Consider the following 20716-nt stretch of genomic DNA (forward strand, 5'->3'; position numbering starts at 1 on the left):
ATATTGTTTGGAAACAATGTAGAGAAGGCTTTTCACTTGGTTGCTTGTGCGTTTCTGTGTGCATCCAGCATGAATCAGAGTGCTTTGTGTGCGGCTTTTGTGCGCTCAGACAGAACCCCGTGGGCTGTGGGCATCTTTGCATGGTCCCTCTGAATCCCAGGGTTGCGCTGTCTGTAGCAGAGCAGTGCCTGTCCTTCTTTATTAGAAATTATTGCATGATCGTTTCAATAGGCATCGTTTACCTCTAGCTAGAAGCTGCTGCAGGGGCTGTGTGCTGCTGACTGACTTGATGGGTATGCAGGGCAGGTGGTACCTCAGCCTCCAAGACTTCTGTCAGTTATTGTGGACAGCACAGGAGGGGGCTGCTCTCCTGGACTGCTCCAAGGTTTTCTGGRTTCCTGCCCCTCTGGGTGACTGAGACTTGCTGGCACAGCACTTCCATCTTCCTGAGATGGATCTGATCTTAAATTTGACAGCAGAAACACAGAGTAGTGAGTCTTCCACAAATGTTTCCTCTGACTTTACCCAAAAGTTTCAGATGCCTTGTTTTGTACAGTGTTTTGTTTCTGATTTTGTRCTAGATATAATTCCACAGATTATAGTTTTTAGGGAAAAAAAATCTGTTTCAGGTGATAAATTATTGATGTTTCTGTTTTCTTGGCTTTTGATGAGAAAAGGAGGGTTGTGAATGCTGATCTATGGGAAGCTGGAAAGGATCCTGGTGGCTGCAACCTAAAAGTGGTTTTTCTGTAGCAGGCTGTTTGGCACATTTTGAGAAGTAATCTTACTGAAAGRGTGCTATGATTCCCTGTTCTGGGAATGGGCTTGGAGAAATGCAGAGTACAACTTAGCACCAAAGTGTTAAAGAGGCATTTGATGTGTCCTTACTGTTGTGTGCTTACTGTAAATTGAGACATAGCTTGCTGTGCCCTGATACTGCCAGCAGTTCTGTGCAGGTCAGAAGATGGTTTTGCCCCCCAGCATCTTTGAGCATGTAAGATTTTACTGTGTTTGTTATAAAGTCCCTGGGACTTAATATGCACTATTTTCCCTCTGCCTCTGCACAGAGATTGGCTTTGCTTTTCTGGGGATGGTCTGCACAGCATTCCCAATTTACAGTTTTCATCTGATTACTGGTGCAAGTTCTCAGAATGATGAAAGGAGAGCCAAGAGAGACAGGAGAGGAATATTTACTGTGCTGTTTTAGGGGAAGCCACTGTTGTCTGGCTTCAGCATTGTCTGACAGCAGCTGTCTCATCTCTCTTTCTCTCTCCTTCCTCAGTTRTGCCTGTAAAGTCGTGCCCCTAGACAGACATCTAGTCTGATTTGTTCTCCTATTTCAGGGGTATCATTTTTCATGCACAGCCTGAAGCAGTTGGGGGAATGAGCCTCGAGGTTGGAAAATCGATCCTCTGTCAGAGTTCATGCAAGGTTAATGTGTGAAATCTCTCCCTTCTTCCTGCCAGGTTTTTGCTGGAGAAATCTTCTTGCAAGGTTAAAAAGAATCTAGTGTTTGCTTTCCTATCGAAGTGTATTCATGCATTAGAAAGTTTCTGTTTTGCCTTGGAGATAGCCCTCTTGCACAAACAAGAAGTCCTGAGCACTTAAATCTGATCTGCAACAATTAAATCTGATCTGCAACAGATCAGGTTTTTCTGTCTTGCAAAATTAGTGATTTGGAAACTGTTTTGCCTTATAAATTCTCCAGTAAATCACTGCTAGCTCTACTGGTGCCTGGGTTATTTTCTCCTATGTTTTCATCAATTACTGTGTTTCAAATGGGCAGCATAGCAGTGCTTGTAGCCCCTGCCAGCTCTGTGGCAGGAGGTAAAAGCTAAATAGTAGTTAGCACCAGCACTCAGTGCTTCTTTCTGGTTGCCCAACATAGGTGTGAGACTTGTTTGTCCCTCAGTGTTACCGGGCAGCAGCAGTGAATTAATTAGGTTTTTGTCATGCGCTAAATCCAAGCGCAATTTGCAGTTGAAGGTGAGAGGTTCTTGAATTAAGATGCTTTTGAGCACCTGTCCCAGCACCTCAGGCTCTGCTTTAGTTCAATGTGAGGTCTGTGATGTGTTTGTGACATCTGCAGAGGGGCAAGGCCTTGGTCTGTCTAGGGTTTTTCTCCTTCCTACTGTGCTGACCAAATCCTTTCCCTCGGTGGAGAGCGCAGCAGGAAGAAGAGGCTGAGGGAGCCAGGCAGTGTGTATAATCTGTTGGGATGTCAGGTATTTGCCTCTCATTTGCCTTTCCTGATCCAAGGAATGCCATCATGATCTGCCACTGGATGTATGCAGGGGCAATGTTTGACATGCTGAAACCACCTTCAACCTTGCTTACCAGAGCACCTCTGTGTAAAAATTCCTCRGTGTCCTTGGCTGCTGTGAACATAAATTGACAGTTGTCTGAAAGACTTGGGGCCCCATCAGGTGGGTTCCAATGTGCAGGATCRCAACACTGGGAGCCAGTCAGTCATGGCAGGGAAACAACATTTCCTCYCAGCAGGTTTAGGGATTTCCCAGTTCACATTGCAGCTGAGGTGCAAGGGGGAATGTGATGTGCTTGGGGTATGAGATCTGATGCCACTCGAGATCTCCCTTCAGCTGGGTCCAGCCTTGTGCATATGTGCAGTGTTAGGTTTGGGTGCTTTTTYTCCCCCTCTGATCTTGAGGTTGAAGCTGCACAGACTGACAGATTTTCTGAATTTTTGTGTGCTGGCATCCATCTGGATGCTCAGATCCTCCTGGAGACTGGAATTCCCTTTAGTCATGGGMGTTAAATAGATCTGTTCAAGCAATCTGGTCATGAAGCTCCCCTTAGTGTACAGATGGGACTGAAGCTCACAATGGCTCAATCTGCATATCAAAGCCCTGGACATATGGACAGGGCTCTCCCAATCACCCACTGCCTCTGACAAGGCTCTTCTGGCTGCTCTGCAGGGCCTTGCACCCTCCAAGTACATCTTGRCATGCTCTTAAATCAGAGACCTGTTTCCAGCATTGTCAGTTCCCCTGAAGAGAGWCCCAGGAAATGTGTTGGGTGTCTGGATCCGGTTTCAGCTCAGTATCTCCCAGGGCACAAGCATCCACAGTGCAGTGCAGAGAGATCCCAACACATTGTGTGGTAGTTACGCAGAGTTTGGCTCAGCTTGCCACAAGGGAAAGGATGTGAATTGAAGACTACAGAGAAAAGAAAGCGCCCTTGTTTCCCCATGCAGGCCTAAGGGCAGAGTGGAGGTTTTGCAATCCCCAGCRTGGAGCACTGAGCACGCAGAATCTCATTAAAAGGGAGCCAGTGCAGAGGGAAGACACCCACCACGGTCCAGTCTGTCCCCACTCGCCTGTGGGGTGCTATTACAGTGTGGTATTTGTACAGCGTGATGATGGGACTGTCGGGATAGATGTAAAAGCAAAGCATGCAAAAAACCTCTGGAGGTGACATTAGTCTGCAAATGGGGTAATTTGTTGCTGTTGTGCAAGTTGCCAGCTCCAGCATTGGTGACTCACACATCTCCCTGTTGCTTGATCTTGAGCCTGGCTGGTAACATGAGGCTCTTGGCTCATSGGTGCACAAAGCTACTGAACAAACGGGCAGTGCCTCAAATGTGAAGAGGCTGGTTTGCAGTGAAGGCAAACATTGAAGTTTCTGATTTTACTGGGAGCATATTTGGCTGCTGGTTCTCTGGACTTGGGAGAAATGCTGAGAAAATCCTTGTGGTGAGACAGAAAAATAGGTGGAGAATAAYCAGTGCAGAATCTACCCAAAGCTGCAGTGATGAGACTGTGGAGTTTTGAGGAGGGCAAACCTGCCACTTGCTGCCCAGCTACCTAGGGAGTAATAAATACATACATAAACATGTAAATATACACATGCATGTCACATACACGTACGTGTGTATCTGTACGTGGATATATGGTGAAACTGGCACAGGCTGCTCCTATGGAATCTCAGAGTTGCTCTGAAGCAGGGGTTWTTGTAGCTGTTTGTAATTCATCAGGTGAGTCACCCTGTTTCTAATGGACACCCCTAGGTGCTGCCTGGCAGTGGCAGGAGTTAAAGAAGGGCAAGCACGCGTCCTGCACGACAGCTCCAGCTCAACGAGCCACATTTGCCCTTTGGGTCCTCGTGGCTGTTGTCAAGAGAGCAGAAATCATGTGCAATCCTATTTTAGCCAATTATATTCTCCTGTAATTAGGCTCTCCTGGACTTGTCATGCCTGGCAGCCCAGAGGGCAAATGAAGGGATTTTTGAGCTTTATTCRAGTGCTGCTGCAAAAGGATGTCCGAGCACGTTGCTCTAATGAGCAGCCTTTGATGGTACGTGGACTGTGGCGTGCCCAGACCAACCCTGACAGGTGCTGCTTCCCTGATCCCTTGTTCTTCTCCCTGATCCTTTTTGTCCTTCTTTCCCAGCTGTGGGTATCTGCTGTTCTCCTTTCTTATGCTCAAAGCCAAGGAGTTGTAGTTTGCGCTCATCTCTCATCCTTTGCCCTCCTACAGTGTTTGTGCAGCAGCTGGCACTTGGTAACTGGCAGAGATGCAAATACAGGATTTAAAGCTTATTTTGCTTAGCAGCTTGTTTTAAGCAAACTGGTGATCTTAATGGTCTATTCTCCCTTGGAGGAGGGGAGGCTCTGTGAGTTACACAGCGACTCAGAAATGGTTTAGCTCTTCATTTCAAGATCATGAGTCCTTTTCTTTAAAGCCAAGCTTTTACCAGCTACATCCCATGTAGGACTCGGCTTTGATTAGTTTGATTTCTGCTGCTAATGAATTGCAGGCAGGGCTGCAAATGCAGTTTGGAAAAGTTGAGAGCTGCAGAGGGGGAAGAGAGTAACAGCAAACCTCTGCATGGAGACRGGATTACTTCTAACTCAGTGGCTTTGCTGAAATGCTTGTGCTCTGAAATTGCGCGGTTTCTTGTGTCCAAGTTTAGCTGCCTGCTCATGGAGCCACAGATCTTAGTAGAAGTGAGCAGGGGCTTTGATTCTCAGAGATGTGGGAAAAGCATCACAATATCTAGGAGGTATCAGTGTTTCCTCCATAGCTCCTGTATGTTGGTTAACAGTTTACTTTTGCTTGAATTTTGGATCAGTTGGGACATTTTCTCTCCCTGCTTTTTGCACTGTGAAAGGATATCTGGYTTGTGCCCAGTCAGGGTGTTCTCTGCACACTTCAGTAACTCTCATGTGAAGCACGGCCCCTTCCCCCTTCTGCCTTGTCTCTGGTTACCAGGGCCCCCCAATCTGGTATTTAGGCTAGCAGCACTTACTGTGAATAACCAGAGCTGAGATGATGCACTGAAGCAATGTCCCTGCCTCAGTCTGGCTGTAGGGGATGATAATGTACAGCACAGAGCTGGGCACAGCCAGGGTATGGACTCCCTTTGGACAGATGGGAAGGTAAGATAAGATGAAATCTGTTTTTAACCAACAAATAGACTTGCCAAGGGAACATCTGCAGGTCTAGAAGTCTTGCTCTTTCCCTGCTCCTTTCTTCATGGGTGGTGTTAGTATTGGTATGTGTGTGAGCCAGAGGAACCTAAAGCAGATCCAGGTGAGTGGTGAGCCAGCCGCTTTCTGCTGTAGCTACTTGATCTCTTGAGTTAGCAGAGAAACAAGCTGTCACTGTTTGCTGCCTGACAGTTCTTGTGGCAAAGTAAGGCTTTAGCCTGGGTAATTTTACTTTTCGATATATTTTKATGTAAAATGGCTTTTTAATCGTGGTCTTTCTGAGCTGTTAACATATAAGGCAGTCTACCCCAGTCTACCCAGAAGGTACCTTAAGAGGTCACTGAACCTTGAGTATGCAAGGAATCGGATAGGTTTGTGATATGTTTGGGTTGGGGAGGKGTAATTTCCCACCTGAGGTGGTGGTTCAGGTGAATCCAGGACCCCTGGAAGGCTTTCAGYGCTGGCAGTGTGCCCTGAGCCAGGGCTGAGCAACTTCCCTGGGCCTGCATTTGCAGATGGTACTTGAGTGGTGCCAAGCCCAACAGACWCCAGGAGCTCTGTCCTCGATGTGCAGCAAGCCTTGTCCATGGTGAAATGATTGGGGACCAACAGAGGATGATAGGGTTGAGGGTTGCACGACACTCTGGTGAACTCCCTGGCTTTTCTTTACAGCATGWCAGGTCCCTGAGAGCCCAAGACTCTCCCAGGCAGCCTGGCAGGACCARCCTGTTGCTGATTCGTGTTGCAGGATAGGTCAGTCCTGCATATGCAGGAAGCACGTTTGTCTTTAATTTGTCTGTAATTGAGAGTTTCAGTAACGACTTACCTGTAAAGATCAAAAGCTGAGGTACAGGCTCCTTCCTGCCTTGTTCCAGACCTGGCTGGAAAGATTTCAGCTTCCCTGCACACAGGTGCCTCCTTCTATCTGAGCAGCTCTTTCAGCTCTGCAAGGAAACTATAGGGCTGCTTGCGCCCCACAAGCCCCTCATCCATATCCCGGCTTGGCTGAGTGGGCCATATCCCGGCTTGGCTGAGTGCTGTTTGCAGCGTTACTGGGGAGGACATGGATGACAGCAATACCCCTGCCTGCGTGAGGATGGGGGCACACTTGGTCCTTGGAGAGAACAGCCATTTATGTGCAAAAAGAGGCAGTTGAAATGGATGATGTGATTGGAGAAAGCCTTGGTGGTCACTTAGCATGTTACCGAGCAAGCTGCAGGGTGTGATGGGCTGCTCCATTGTGCAGGGAACAAAGCTGAGCTATTTGCTGGCCTTCGACAGGCACTGGGGATGGAAGGAAATTCCATCGAGATTGAGAGTAATTTCTGCTCAGCCCTGGAGTCCTTGCCAAGAACAGACAGAGACCATATGAAGATGAGAGGTGGCGGGGCTGCCTCCCTGTGTGGTTTGCAGCCCTGATTCCTCCTCATAATAATCATATGCAGGTCTGCAGTTTCCAAGAAATAAAAGAAGTTTCTTTTCTCTCTCTCTCCCATCTGTGCATGGAAGTGAGTACCCCAGCCTTAGAGAAGGCCTTCACAGTGCAGCTGCCTTCCTGACTGGTTACTGTAAAGTGCAGGCRAGCCTGCTGGCTGTCTCTCTCCTGCACATTGCTCTCAGCATCCTCTTTGACAGCCCCAAGTGCCTCCTGAGCTCTGCTTTTCACATCACTGAGTGAAAGGCAAGCCAGCATGCAGCCTTCAGTGAGGATCACTCATTGACCTTCACAGCCAGAGAGGTGGGATGTGCCCTTTCCTAGCGCAGACGGATGGCCAGTCCCTTGCTCTGGGCAGAGCTGGAAGGGGCTGGTGTTGGTTTGTGTRCAGCTGGAGGGGGAGCTCAAAACCCCACAGCAGAATAGGCCATCTGCTGCTGCTGTGCAGATCTGGGCTCCGCTGCACTCAGTGATTCACTTCGCCTTGAAATGCTTCCATCTCCAGGGAATAGAAGAACCTCTGCATCGTGGATAAACGCAGATTCTCACCAGAATCTGACATGTCCTCTGCCTCTGCACACCCTTCCTGGCCCCCAGCAGTGGGGAAGTGTAGAGCATAAAGCCTGGATCAAGAGAGAGGCAGGTCAGGGCCCTGGTGCTGCTCTAGGCAGGGCGATGGGAGCAGAGGGGGCTGCTGGTCTTTGGCTGCAGTTGTGTGGGGCTGAGAAGCACTTTCCCTGAGCAGTTGCTGGTGTTTCTGAAGCAGCTCTTTGCTCTGCATGAGTAATGGGGCTCGCTGCACGCACGCCATGCAGCTGCAGCTCAAAAGAGAATGTGGTTGGCTGTGGGAGCTCCTGTGGAATCTGTCCCTAGAGTGACTGCTCAGTCTGCAGGCTCTCCTACAAACAGCAGCGCTTGGCTCTCATAACCATCCCCTTCCAGGGACTGAACATCATGTGAATGAAGTACCTTCTGCCCTGCCTGTCTCTGTCACCAGCAGAGTGAGCCTGGCACCTGATCTCTTTGACCACCATGTCCCTGATGGGGATGAAGTGTCTGCTTGCATATAGCTTGGGCGGATTTTCTTGGTGTCAAAAGCTGCATAAAAGTAAAAGATTTAAGTTCTCAGAATTAAGGTGGTCACAGTGAGGCTACTTGGAAAATGGAAAAGCTGGTCACTTTGTTCCTGGCACTAAGCATGAGTGTTGTTTCTCTGCAGGTACACAGGGCCTGACAGGTCAAGGGTTAGAGATGGTCTGGCTCACTTCAGGACAGCTGGTGATGTTTCTGCACATCCACTGATGTTGGGCAGTTGGCGGAAGATGCCAAGGCTGGCAGCCCTGTCCTGGGGTTTTCCCCACCCTGTGCATCTGATTTCAACAAATAACCTTGTGTCTTCACTGATGAGCAGTAAAGTTCCCTGGCCAGGCCTATGGCAGCTGGTCATATCCTATTTATTATTAAATCTTACCATCTCTGCTTTACAGAGAATAGGGTGACTTGTGAGCCTAAGTCAGATGTTTGCCTTTCTACTGCTTTTGATTSATGACAGACAGTGCTGAGCCCCATTCGTGCCATGGTAATAAGGCATTTACTCTTCCCTTGCATTTGTCAGATTGGACCACATTTTGTCCCACTTCTCTTGGTTGACTGATGCAGCAGAACTGTTTTAGCAAGGCCAGCATATGCACCAGTGCTAGAGTTAAGCCCCATGAAGCTGCTTCCAGCATTCCTGGAGTATTAGAAATAAACTGCTGAGCTCAGTATTTGACTAACCAGCACAAGCATGTAATGCAGTGGCAAGCAGAGCCAGGCAGGCAGGGCACAGCACAGCACACCACACAGGCTGCCACCAGGCACAGAAAATGCACATGCTGCACGGTCTCAGATTCCTCCTTGCTGCAAGGATGGGTCACAGCATTTGGGGTGATCCACAGAGCCTGGCTGTGGTGAGGATCCAGGCTTCTCTGTGTTGTCAGCTGCAGGCAAGCATGTAGGGAGAAGCAGTCCCATTGCCTGCAGCAGACTGGTGCCCCCYTGACTTTGTCCTGCATGACAGTGGGGAGAGTGGCTGGGCACAGGAGGAGGGGGAGTTGCGGGTTTTAAACTGAGCAGGGCCAGCCACATTGAGTTGTGAATTCCTACAGTCTTAGCAACAGCTTTCCCTGAGYCTTCCTGCCTGGAGAGGATAAACGTGCCCAACAGTGTGGGTGCCAGCTCACAGGGTGGGGAGGTTGGGCTGTACCAGAGCAGTCAGCACAGCTGAAGCCCTTTGCATAAGGGGCTGTTTGTTTTGCTGAATTGTTAAGCCCCATTGACAATAGCAGCCTTCCCCCCCCTTGCTCCCCACACTCAAGGAACTGTGGTGGCCACACACTGATCCTTTCTCTTGTCTTCAGGCACCAAATTAGGGTTATTCTTCATTGAGTCCCTCTGACTGGCTGTTGCTTTTTGTTCTTTCTCTGCAGGCATACGAGTGGGCCTTGGAAGGGATGCGACACCTTGCCTGTATCAGCATGGAGGACTGCAACTCCGCCGAACACTTCGAAGATGTGATCAAGTGTCTGCAGAATTACAAGGAGCAGCACCCGGACATCAGCCCTACCCGGTTCCAGGAGATGAAGGAACTGGCCTGTGAGCTGAAGAGTGACAGGGGGCTCAAGCAGTGGAAATTTGCATGGTCTAAATGCCAGGAGACCAGAYTGGTTTTTGAAAAGAAACTCGAAGCAGCCCTGAAAACAAAAATGTCTCTGCAGTTAGACCGCAGCTCTGCTGTTGGGGAGCTCCCTCAGGCTGGCAGTGAGGCTGGCAGTCTGTCCCACCGGAGGCACTCCGAGGGGGCCACCTCCAGGTCCCCTGGGACCCACTGGGACAGGACTCACAGCGCATCCCATGGCTACAGCAGAACCAACAGCTCTCTGGAGTGGGCTAAGGAGAAAGTTCCCTCACCCTCCCTGAGCTGCCCTGCCAATGTCGGTGCTGTGCAAGAATTTGCCTGCCAAGCTCCGCTCAGCCCTGGTCCTCACTCAAGCAGAGTTTCTTTTGCCAGCAGGCCCTATAAGTCTCCAACTCTGCTTGAAGAACAGCCAAGCCTGGAGAGCATATTAGAAACACCAGAGGTGAAGCAGTCTTCTCCTTCCACTCCAGTCCCYGGGAAGCAGCCTCCCAGGAGGGTGCTTCCGAAGGCACAGAGCTTTGACCTGCCTTGTGGTGAGAACCTGTGGTCAAGCTGCCAGAGGAGCGAGCCAGCCAGATATGGCAACACYGGCGTGTTCATTAAGGGGCTGGAGGTGAGCAGCACTGAGCTGGTGGACAGGACGTTTGCACTGCGGCAGCCAGCTGTGAACAGCTGGGCTGCAGACTGCCTGCTGGAGGGACAGAGGGGCTGCTCCTTCGGGTCAGAAGCCAAGAGCTGGGGCAGGTAAGTGGCTGTGACATTTGGTGTTCCATTTCTCAGGGTGGTGAAAAGGCAGCCAGCAGAGATTTGAGGAGCTCTGTAGTGCTGGTTACTTTGCCATTGGTTACAGGGCAGACAGATGGAGATGTGCCCTGTGTATGTGTGCGTGATGCTGAGCAAGGCCGCAGGGATGTCCCCACATAATCTGGCTCCTTTCTTAGTGGGGAGAAATAAGATCTGTGGCTGTACCCAAACACTGTGATTGCTCTAAGAGGGGAAAGTTCAGTTCCAGACAGGAGAAAGAGTCTCTGAATATGGCTGGCATTGGAGGATGAGGGGTTGMAGAAACACTATTCAGTGATCTCACACAACAGAGGTACAGGTGCAGTGGGAGAGCAGAAGCACAGGACATCATTCCCCCATTTTGGGGGACGCTGTACCCAGACCAGTAGGGAGCAAGCACTTCCAGTACCCTGTGGACTGCAGCTTCACAGGTGRGAGGGTGTTTGTTCTTTGGGGCTGAAACCTCTGGGTGTCCAACAGCTGGCTTTAGTGCTCTTTTTTTTTCTCTGCCCTTGACAATCTCAACTTAACTTTGTTGTCATACTACAGTGATTGCCTAGTCTTTGGAGAGCCCAGGGATATGAGCTGTTCTTGACAAGGGGTCTCCAGGCAGGTCTTACAGTTGCTCTCACTGGAAAAGACTAAAATAAAAGTAAAAAATAAATGGCAGTGATGAGAAAAGAGTGTTGGATGCTGGGAGACAGCCATTACTACTACTCTTGAGTGAAATGGCTGGGGACAGTGAAGTCTTCTGGAAGGGAGCTCTGATATCCTAGGTACATCCAGAAAAGTTCGTGGCCAAGGATGTGCACCAACTAAGAGCAGGCTGGCTGCTTTGCTTCTCAAGGGAGCAGTGCAGCAGGCCTCCCATGACTGTGGGTGCTGAGGCAGTCTCGATGCTCTGTTCTCAACAGGCAGAGGAGGGAAAGCTGAGAGGCAAGGGAGGCAGGGATACATACATTGGAGTAGTTATGTTTGGTGCTACACTGCCTCGCAGTGGAATCCTCGAGTACCTAAGAGGCATCCTTTGAGATCTGTGAGAGCAACCCGTGCTAGGAACTGCTGTTCCCTGATGAAGTGTTAGGACACTTAAGTTTTATTCTCTCACTTTTAGAACAAGTCCAACAGCACCTAGATCCAGAGCTATTGTTCTCCCAGGGTTAACATTGCCTCCCACAGTCTCCAGTCATCAGACTGTTTCCTCACAGAAGTTACTGTGACTTCTGCTGTTTCTCTTGTTTCAGGAGYGCAGCCATCTGCAGAGCAGCCTATTTTGTCCAGAGCAGGGGCTGGGTGGGCCCTGGGATGCRTGTCCTGCTGACCTTGGGTCAGGATTTCAGCCAGTCTTGGGCTCACTCTCTCTGAATCCTTAGAGTCGCAGAATATCCTSAGTTGGAAGGGAGACCCAAAAGGGTGATTGATCCAGCTCACGACTCTGTACTGGACTAGCCCAAGAATCAYRCCCTGTGCCTGAGAGCCTTGCCCAAAYGCTTCTTGAGCTCTGACAGGCTTGATGCCACTTCCCTGGGGAGTMTGTGCCGGTGCCCGACCACCCTCTCTCTGGATGAACAACATTTTCCTAATATCCAGCCTAAACCTCCCCTGACCCAGCTTCATGCTATTCTCTTGAGTCCTATCACTGCTTCGGGTCAGAGCTGTCATAAGCAGTTGTGTATCTGAGCTAAGGGATCATCTCATTTCCATGCTGGGTGTCAGGGAGAGCTTGTGTGAGGGGTAGTCCAGTGCTTTGCAGGCAGTCTGGCTGCTGTATCCCTGCTGTAGYCTGGGTCCCTTCAAGGCTGAGCGTTTCCTATTGCAGCAAACTGCGGCACATCATCGATGAGATGGTAACCACGGAGCGGGAATACGTGAGGTCGCTTTGCTACATCATCGACAGCTACTTCCCTGAGATGGAGCGCCTCGACCTCCCCCAGGACCTGCGTGGGAAGCGCAGCGTCATTTTTGGAAACCTGGAGAAACTCTATGACTTCCACAGCCAATACTTCCTGCGAGAGCTCGAGAGCTGCTGCAACCACCCATTGAGGGTCAGCCACTGCTTCCTGCGACATGTAAGGCATCAGCACCTTGTCCCTGGGGTTGGGCTCCTGCAGAYGTGAGCTTGGCTTCTGTGCCTTTCCTGTTGCACTTTGCTGCCGGGAGATACTACTGGGGAAACAAATTGTCTGCTCCTTAAAGCCCATCTGCTTCTTCAGGAGCATCCTTTACCTATTTTCTGTCTGTAGTGTCAATGGGGAATGACTTCAGTGAGTGGGGAGGTACAGGCCAACTCTGGGTTAAAAGGGCTAGTGGCAGAAGCACAGGGGTACAGGTCTTAAGGGCAGCTGCCCCTTGCATGTTTGCTCTACCAGGTGTGAACGGTACCAGGTGATTATAGGAGTATGGAAGAGGCCGGGGTAACAGGATAATGGGTCAAAAAGTTCTGCCTGCTCTAGGGGCAGGAAAACAAGAACATTCCCTGGCTCTTAATGAACTTGAAGCAAAGGTACCCCTGATGGCATAGGAGGCTCTGGTGTAGCCTGGGAGAGGCAGAAGTAYTGAAGTAATTACCAGGGGCATGGCTGTCACTGTGTCCTGGGTGCAAGAGTCTCACATGAGGATGGATCTCTCCTGCAGAAAGACCAGTTTGGAATGTATGCACTGTATAGCAAGAACAAGCCAAAGTCAGACTCRCTGCTGGCCAGCCATGGGAATACCTTCTTCAAGGTGAGTTCCATTGCCTGCATCAGGATTGCTCAGTGTATTTGGTCACTGATCTGTTTAAGCAAAGCCAGCTTTTCAGCCTGAGGCAGTCTCAGCGCTGCCTCTGCTTCCCTGGTATGCRTCTCTGCCCAGCTGTATGGAAGGGATGGGGCAGAGGTGCAGCAAAGGCTTGGGAAAGGAACCCAGCACAAAGCAGCATTGGTGCTGTGGCCTTSCATTTCCCCAAGAGTACTCATTTTCTGTGAGTACCCCAGTGAGGAGAGGTGCCTGCCAGGGGCACAGGGTGCTMCTTGGGGAAGCTGCTGCCTTCACTCTGCTGCATTTCTCAGTTCAAGCAGGTGCAGATGGGGGATAAGATGGACCTGGCCTCCTACCTGCTGAAACCCATCCAGCGGATGAGCAAATACGCCCTGCTCCTGAAGGACCTGATCAAGGAGTGCAGYGAGGCACAAGAGCAGGAGCTGGACTATCTCCGTGCAGCTGAGGAGATGGTGAAGTTTCAGCTCCGGCATGGAAATGACCTGCTGGCCATGGATGCCATCCGTGACTGTGACGTACGTTCCAGTGTCTTCCCCTGCCCAGGGGAACAGAGCCACACTTAGTCCCCTTCTCTAGACTTGGGGTCTTTGGATTRCACAGTAAGCCTCCCCTCAGGTATCCCCAGTGATCAGAGTGCTGTCTGCCAGTACAGAGTAGCAGGACTGCTGAGGCAYGGGGCGAGGGAGCAGTGGGGCCTGGAGGTCTCCTTGATCTGCTAGGACAGRCAGCCTGGGTGCTGCTGAGCTGAGTGAGCTGCTTGTCATAAGCACATTCCYTGGTGGTTACCAGTTGTGGGAGGCAGACTGGCAACCCTTGCAGATGGCATCCTGCAGACTGCTTTGGACTTGTAATCTCTTGAGCTAGTGAAAAGAGGGTCAGGCAGATTGCAGGAAAAAATTCAAACTGGTGCCAATGCTGCCTGGGTCATACTGGTGGTGTCTTACAAGGATGTTCTTGGTGTCCAGGTGAACCTGAAGGAGCAGGGGCAGCTGGTGCGGCAGGACGAGTTCACCATCTGGCTGGGCCGCAGGAAATGCCAGCGACACGTCTTCCTCTTTGAGGAYCTGATCCTCTTCAGCAAGCCCAAGAGGATCGAGGGTGGCTTTGATGTGTATATCTACAAGCGTTCCTTCAAGGTAAGGGCAGCCCTGCAGCTGCCTCTCRTGTGGGAGGTGCCATGGCAGGTTTCCCTATGGCACATACCTCTGGAATGGGAAGCAGGAGCACCTGCAGCAGAAGAGCTGCTCCCACCACTTCTAAGCCTCCTCCTAATAATGCAGTGAAGCCAGAAGGGAATACTTCACACATCAATGCCTAGGCCTTCTCTAGATGTGGGGCCAGCATTTTCTGAAGGTTAGGGAGTGTGGGGGAAAGGCAGTGTGTACATGGCAGGAAAGYGGTGCTAATGGGAGTTGCTTGAGCTGTCTGTGCTCAGCTGTGTCCAGGACACATCTGCTCCTGTCTAGACCCTCAGGCTCCTTCCTGTTAGGTCTGCCAAGCTGGGGATAGCTCTAGCACAAGGTTCAAGCAGTTTACTGCTTCAGCTCCTGGTGCAGTCTGGTTGATGCTTTGCTTTTCCTCTTCCTCACAGACTGCAGACATTGGTCTGACAGAGAACTCYGGAGACAGCGGCCTGCGCTTTGAGATCTGGTTCCGAAGGCGGAAGTCCAGTGACACCTACATCCTCCAGGCCAGCTCAGCTGAGACTAAGCAGGCCTGGACCAGTGACATTGCCAAGATCCTGTGGCAGCAGGCAGCCCGCAATAAAGGTGTGATTCCTTCCTGGAATTCCTTCTGTGCCGCAAAAGGTGCGGGAGCCCTGTTCAGCTCGTGCTGTCCTGAGTAGGTTTGGATGCTGTTACCAGGCAGCTCTGTGCAGCAAGCAACAGTGTGCCAGCATGCAGCCTCAGGAGCATGTGCTGGGCTTGGCTGGGCATGTCCCTTCCCTGCCCCTCRTCCCCAGGGAACGTGTCTGGTCCAGCCTCTGTATGACTGGAGACACTCACCTGGCCTCCATGAGAAGAACAGGACATCCACGCTCAGGGTTCCCTGTCCTGTGAGCATCGGCTGTGCCCATGAAAGACTTGCTGGTCTCCCTATGACCTAGGCTACTACTGGACAAGCTCACTACTGAATTACGCTGGCCAAGAAGTCCCTCCTGTGCCCCRCAGGCTTCCCGCTTGGCAGGATTCTAGTAGGTGGCATGGCACTGAGCTACTTGGCCRGAGCAGGGCATGATTGCTTGTTCCTGGAGACTCCACAGCGCTGGGGAGCAAGGGGAGAAAAGGTCTAATCTCAGCAATTCACAAACAGCACAGCCCAGGAGTGCTCTAACCTGCAGCTGAATAATGCCTGTGGGAAGGGTTGGGTCAGGTCACCTCACATTGTGGCTGTGGGTTTCTTCCTCTCCAGAAATCCGTATGCAGGAGATGGTCTCCATGGGTGTGGGCAACAAGCCRTTCCTGGATATCAAACCCAGTGAGGCAGCTATCAATGACCGTGCTATTGATTACATCATGAAAGGCAGAGGTAGGTGCCAGCTGTRCCTTCCCCCTTGCTCTGTGTGAGTGAGGCAGGACTGATTCTCAGGGCTTTTTCTGTATGTTTTCTGGCAGGTGCCAGGACCAGAGCATCAATTGCAGTATCTCTGTTTGACCATTCCACCCCCTTCAAGAGGACTCAGATGCAACTCTCTGCTGGTGGCACCCCCACTGCCTACACCCCTTCCTCCTCCTCCCTGCTGGGGCCTCTGAACCTTCACATGTACCTGGACCAGGCTCTGCTGCCGGGAGTCCTGGCCCCCAGACGCTCCTTTGACGTCGGCACTTGCATCGAGGAAGATGAGCTGGAGCACAAGACGAGCAGCCAGCCCTCCCTGAGTACGTAGGGCCTTGCTGCTCTGCAGCACCTGGGATGTTTGGGCTTATCCCTGCACCTTGTTGTGTGCTGTGTGRTCAGACCTGGCATGCTGGGCTCCCAGCACTCCCTGTCTCCTGCCCAGACATGGGTACGATGACCCTGCCCTTCCTTCCAGCTCTGTCTCAGCTTTCCTGGGGAGAGTTAGCTCAGGGGTTATAAAGTACCTGCTGAGCTGCAGCCATTCCCATGGCGCCCTAGATGCTGGGTACCGGTGCTGCTGTGGCCTTGGGGACTTGTGTCCCTGCCCTTCTGGTATGAAGTATTCTGGCCTTGCCCTCACCAGCCTGGCCCAGTGATCCCTTGGCTTCCYTTGTGTGTACTTGGCCAGCCCATGCCACTCACCAGCATCATTATAACTCTATTCCATGTGTTGGTTTGTTGTCTRTGGCTTTAAAGAGGCCCAGACAGGAGTGTTGGCTGATCTGTGGGCATGTGGCCAGTGCCTTGGCAGACAGGTACATTATCAAGTGTATGTGGCACAGGTCACATGCAGCCCAAAGTCATGGTTATCTGAGTGACCTTCCTCTCTTTCCCCAGTAACAGAGAGCTCAGAGTCATCGCAGTGCATGTCAGTCACTGGCTCCAGCGGCTCCGACAGTGGCTGTGTCTCCAGCGTCCCACAAGAAAGCTTCTGTGAAGATGTGGGTTCGCCCTCCTGCATGCCTGTAAGCCCACAACACAGCTCTGCCATGGAGGGCAGACCCAGGTTCRCAAACAGCCAGTACATTTCTGCAGTAAGTGCAAGCAGCCAGAGTACTCTCTTCACTTTGCCTGGTCCTGCAACTGCCTCCCCARTTCAAGCCACTGCCTCTCACAGGGGGACCGAAGATCCTGCTTTTGGGTTTGGGGTTACCATGGGGAAGTGACATTTCCTTTTTCAGAGACTTGCCCCCTGTGTGGTGGGCARGAGCTCCTCTGGTGCAGGAGCCACCCCTGCAGTGGCCAAGATCCCCAAGGAGATGAGCTGGAAAGGACCTGCAGTGCTGGAGGCTGCATAAGGAGGGGATGCTGCACAAACAGGAGCTATAATGCTGCCATGGGCTGGGGTACATACATCACCTCCTGGGATGGCTGGAGCTCTGCTGCAGATGCTGCCAAGCTCCTTTCTGTGAGGTTTGGGCCTTTTCTGGGCCTTTCTGGGGGAGTGATGAGGTGGAGGAGTGGGAGCCTGTTGCTCTGAGATGTCARTGTGTCTCTTCCTGAGAGTTCTCAGCTGCTTCCCTTCCCCCTAGATCGTGTCCTGATGCTGTTGTCCTCTAACCCTGTACTAATACTGGCTTCTCTCTTCTGCAGAAAGCAGGCCAGGTCACCATAAGTCCCTCGAGAATAGTGTGAGCCCCTCGGCCCCGCCTCAGGAAGCGGAGTTGTTGTAAGTAGCCCCTGAAGGGGATTTTCCAGCAGCTCTGAGTGCTGGTCAGGTTTGTCAGTAGCTCTGAGTCAGGGGGTCCTCACTCTTTACTTCTCTGTGAGGAGTTTTCCCCATGCATTCCTGACTGGTGTCTGAGGCTCTGATTCATCTGGTTACAGAGGAGCAGCTCCCATGGAGCTACACTCTGACCAGCTGACCTGATGCTTTCTGCCTTGCAGAAACAGAACAAACAAAATCACATTCAGGTAGTAGAGGCCTGAGCACCACTTAAGAGTTCAGATGAGCTGCTTTCCTCTGAATACTGCCCACTTGTCTAACCACTAATCTATTTCTTGTGGCTGTTTGCTGAAATCCTGTTCTGAGTCCCTCTGAACTGCCCTGGGGAATCACTGTATTCTCCCCAAGCTGGATTTATCCCATAGTTTCCTTTAAACCTCCAAAGGAAGCTGTACTTAACCAGGCAGAGGAACCTGCTAGATTATGGTCAGGATGTCCTGAGGGAGCTGGGGGATGTTGCTCCTGTACTTAGTGATGTTGGGAAGATATCTTGTCTGCGAGGCAATCACTGTTAATCCGAGGAGGRTGAACCCTGACAGGACTTGCAGCCAAGCAGGGCTTTGTGCTCATGGGTGGCAGCCCTTGAAATATCACGTCAGTGCCCACTCAAACCAGCCTGCTCCTGGCTCAGCTTTTTGCTCTCTATCCTTAGGGCTGTGCCACCCTTTTCACAGGGAGCAGAGGGGTCCAAGCCTGAGAGAGGATCAGGGCTCCCATGGTCAAGGCACAGGGTGGTGAATGGCTCGTAGGTTTGGCACTGTGGGTGTGACACCACGCAGGCCCATGCCTTGTGACCTGCAGGTGCAGGAGTACAGAACCATCTGTACAGAACCAGCCAAGGTTCAGATTTAAAATCCAGAGCCCCTTCTGGAAGGTCACAGACAAGGCTTTTGAAGTGGCCACAGAAGGAGAGGTTTGCTGGCCCATGGCAGCTGGGACAGCAGATAGGCCTCTGCCTCAGGACTTGCCAAAAGCTATCTCCACATAGGGGAAGAGCTGTGCTTCTTCTGCGAGGCTCTCCCACTAAAACATTCCTTCCCCACCAAAATTTACCTCTGAGGAACAGTGGATTTCAGGTGTTTTGCAAAGTCACTGCTGGCCCGGACAGAGGGACCTGTGGGATCCTGTCACTTCACGGGAGTGCAGCTGGTCTAACCCATTTGCACGGTGCTGTGTTCCAGGTTTGATTGCCATTTCAAACTCACTGAAGACCACAGGCCTCTGACCAGCAGAAGGAGACAGTCCTCACCYATGAAGACATTTTTTGCCCATAATCAGACTCTTTCAAACAGCCAAAACCTGACCTCTGCCTGGGGGGAAGTCCCAGGAAGGCTTCTGTCAACTAAATGTAATAGCTTTGATGTTGGATGGGACCTTGGGCACTTAAAACTTGTTAGCCCTATATTTATAAGTAACATAGTAGTTTGGAGAAAAAATGTATTATTTTTAAAGCTATGAGTTGTACAGATTTTTATTACAAGTGACTCTGTTACTATTTGTCKTGTAAGCTGCACATTTTATAAAGTTTTTGGAAGGGCATGAAGAGAAATTGAGGTATTTAAAAAAAGTAGTATAACTTTCCTGTTTCAGGGTTATATTGACCTGAAGCTCAAGRTTTAATGTCCTTCCTTATGTTCTAAATATGTCTATCGTAGCAATAATTTATTTCCTTGGCTTAACACTCTTGTTCTAATAAAAGCAATTTCATTGCTATAGTGATTTGTTTCTTCAGATGGTTCTTCCAGTGCCTTGGTGCTGAGCTAATCTCTCTCATAACCATCTGTCAGCTCTGCCACTCTTCCTGTGCCACCTCTGCTCTGACTGCCAGCTTGACCTGTAAATCCTCAGTGCATTCACCAGAAAAGGGAGAGATGCCCAGGTGGAGACTCCCCTGATGCCAGGGGGAAGGCTGAGACAGAGAGGGGGCATTGGAGCAGCCAGCAGAGATGTCAGTAGGAGTGAGGCAGATGGAGCTGTCTCAGGAGGCACCAACGTTCCTGGCTCTGATTTGAGCCACTTGCTCCTTACAGCTGCTGTCCAGTGCAAGTCTCTCTCCCCACTGGGTCAGGTTGCAGTGGCTTAGTTCAGSCTCTGTTGTGCTTTGTCCTGGCTGTGCCCCTGATTTTGGAGTGACAGGGACTGGCTCCTTGCTTCACCTCTGCCTCAGCCCCTCTCCTGGTACTTCAGTCCCACTGGGGCTTGTTTGAGGAGCTTTGGATGGTGCTGGCATTCGAGACCAACAGGTTTTGAGTGTAATGGGTTGATTATAATGCTGAACCTTAAGTGCATGTTGTTTGAAGTAACACAGCGTAACTGGAGAACAAACAAGCTCTGTATTCAAGGTGGCTTATTCATGAGTAATATTCAAGGTCACTGTGTGGCTGTGACACCCTCCCTCTGTTCTTGGAGGAAATGAAAATTAGCAGTTTTGGAAACACTAGTTACTTGGCTGCCAAGCTGCTGTTTACTCCTGGTTTATGCAGGGCTGTAAATCAAGGCTCCTGCAGGTGTGAGAGAAAGTGCCACATTTGGCCTGAGGAAGAAGATGGAGTATTTATTTAACTGCAATTTTCCACCCTTGGCAGTCTGGGGTGTTAAGCCCCACAGCCATCCTGGAAACAGTGTTCCTTCAAGTTTGGAAATTCCTGTACTGTATATAAAACACTTGTTTATTTTTAATAAGCTGGATGTTTTTAAACCTTGTTCTTTTTTCAGACAGCGAAAAAAATACAGTTTGACACCTTTGTATAAAATTGTATGGGAAACAGTTATACAGGGAATATTTTACAAGTTACTATTTTGAGATAATTGCTGGGTTAATGCAAGGTTTTTGGSCTGTCAAGACAGCAATAGCTCATGTCACAAGAGGGAGAGAACTTACTAATGCAACAAGAGGAACATAAAACTTCTGGAATTTCTCAGTTTCTACATTGCTGGAAAAAAAAAAAAAAACCTTTAGTATTGTTTACCTGACACTGTTTTTTCAGGGTTTGACTGATTTGTCTAATAAAGGTTATTTTCTTTATATGAATCTTATTCGCATTGTGTCATGATTTCAGCAAGGGAACCTGGGCTGCAGAAGGAGGCAGAAGCACTGAGAGGAGCAGTTGTCCCTGGGGTGCCTAAATACCCCGAGGGCAGGTTGAAATAACATTTCTCTGACCAAACCTCACACCACCGATTGTTGGGATGAGGCTGATGCTGCCTGTCACTTTAAATGCTGAAAAGTACACAAACAGTTTTTTTCCCTGTTTCATATGTGGCATC

At 50.5% G+C, this 20716-nt stretch overlaps 1 protein-coding gene across 5 annotated transcripts in view; it reads left to right on the plus strand.

Moving 5' to 3' along the window:
- Window positions 1-20480, plus strand: part of PLEKHG4 (pleckstrin homology and RhoGEF domain containing G4) — an 83744-nt gene extending 63264 nt beyond the window's left edge. Inside the window, exons 14-24 of one of the 5 annotated variants that reach the window (XM_057376490.1) lie at window positions 9353-10305; window positions 12164-12413; window positions 12979-13068; window positions 13395-13619; window positions 14070-14240; window positions 14696-14912; window positions 15517-15633; window positions 15720-15983; window positions 16561-16757; window positions 17317-17392; window positions 18631-20480. In XM_057376490.1, the coding sequence (XP_057232473.1) occupies window positions 9353-10305; window positions 12164-12413; window positions 12979-13068; window positions 13395-13619; window positions 14070-14240; window positions 14696-14912; window positions 15517-15633; window positions 15720-15983; window positions 16561-16757; window positions 17317-17358 (2526 nt within the window). In that variant the 3' untranslated portion in view covers window positions 17359-17392; window positions 18631-20480. Of the gene's footprint in view, window positions 1-9352; window positions 10306-12163; window positions 12414-12978; window positions 13069-13394; window positions 13620-14069; window positions 14241-14695; window positions 14913-15516; window positions 15634-15719; window positions 15984-16560; window positions 17137-17316; window positions 17393-18630 lie in introns of those variants that run through there. The other 4 variants (XM_057376492.1, XM_057376491.1, XM_057376493.1 and 1 more) reach the window with 4 other exon arrangements.
- The last annotated feature ends 236 nt before the right edge of the window (window positions 20481-20716 follow it).

The sequence above is a fragment of the Malurus melanocephalus genome, unplaced genomic scaffold (assembly GCF_030028575.1).
Source record: "Malurus melanocephalus ecotype Western Australia unplaced genomic scaffold, MMel_1.1 scaffold_279, whole genome shotgun sequence".
Classification (NCBI taxonomy): Eukaryota; Metazoa; Chordata; class Aves; order Passeriformes; family Maluridae; genus Malurus; species Malurus melanocephalus.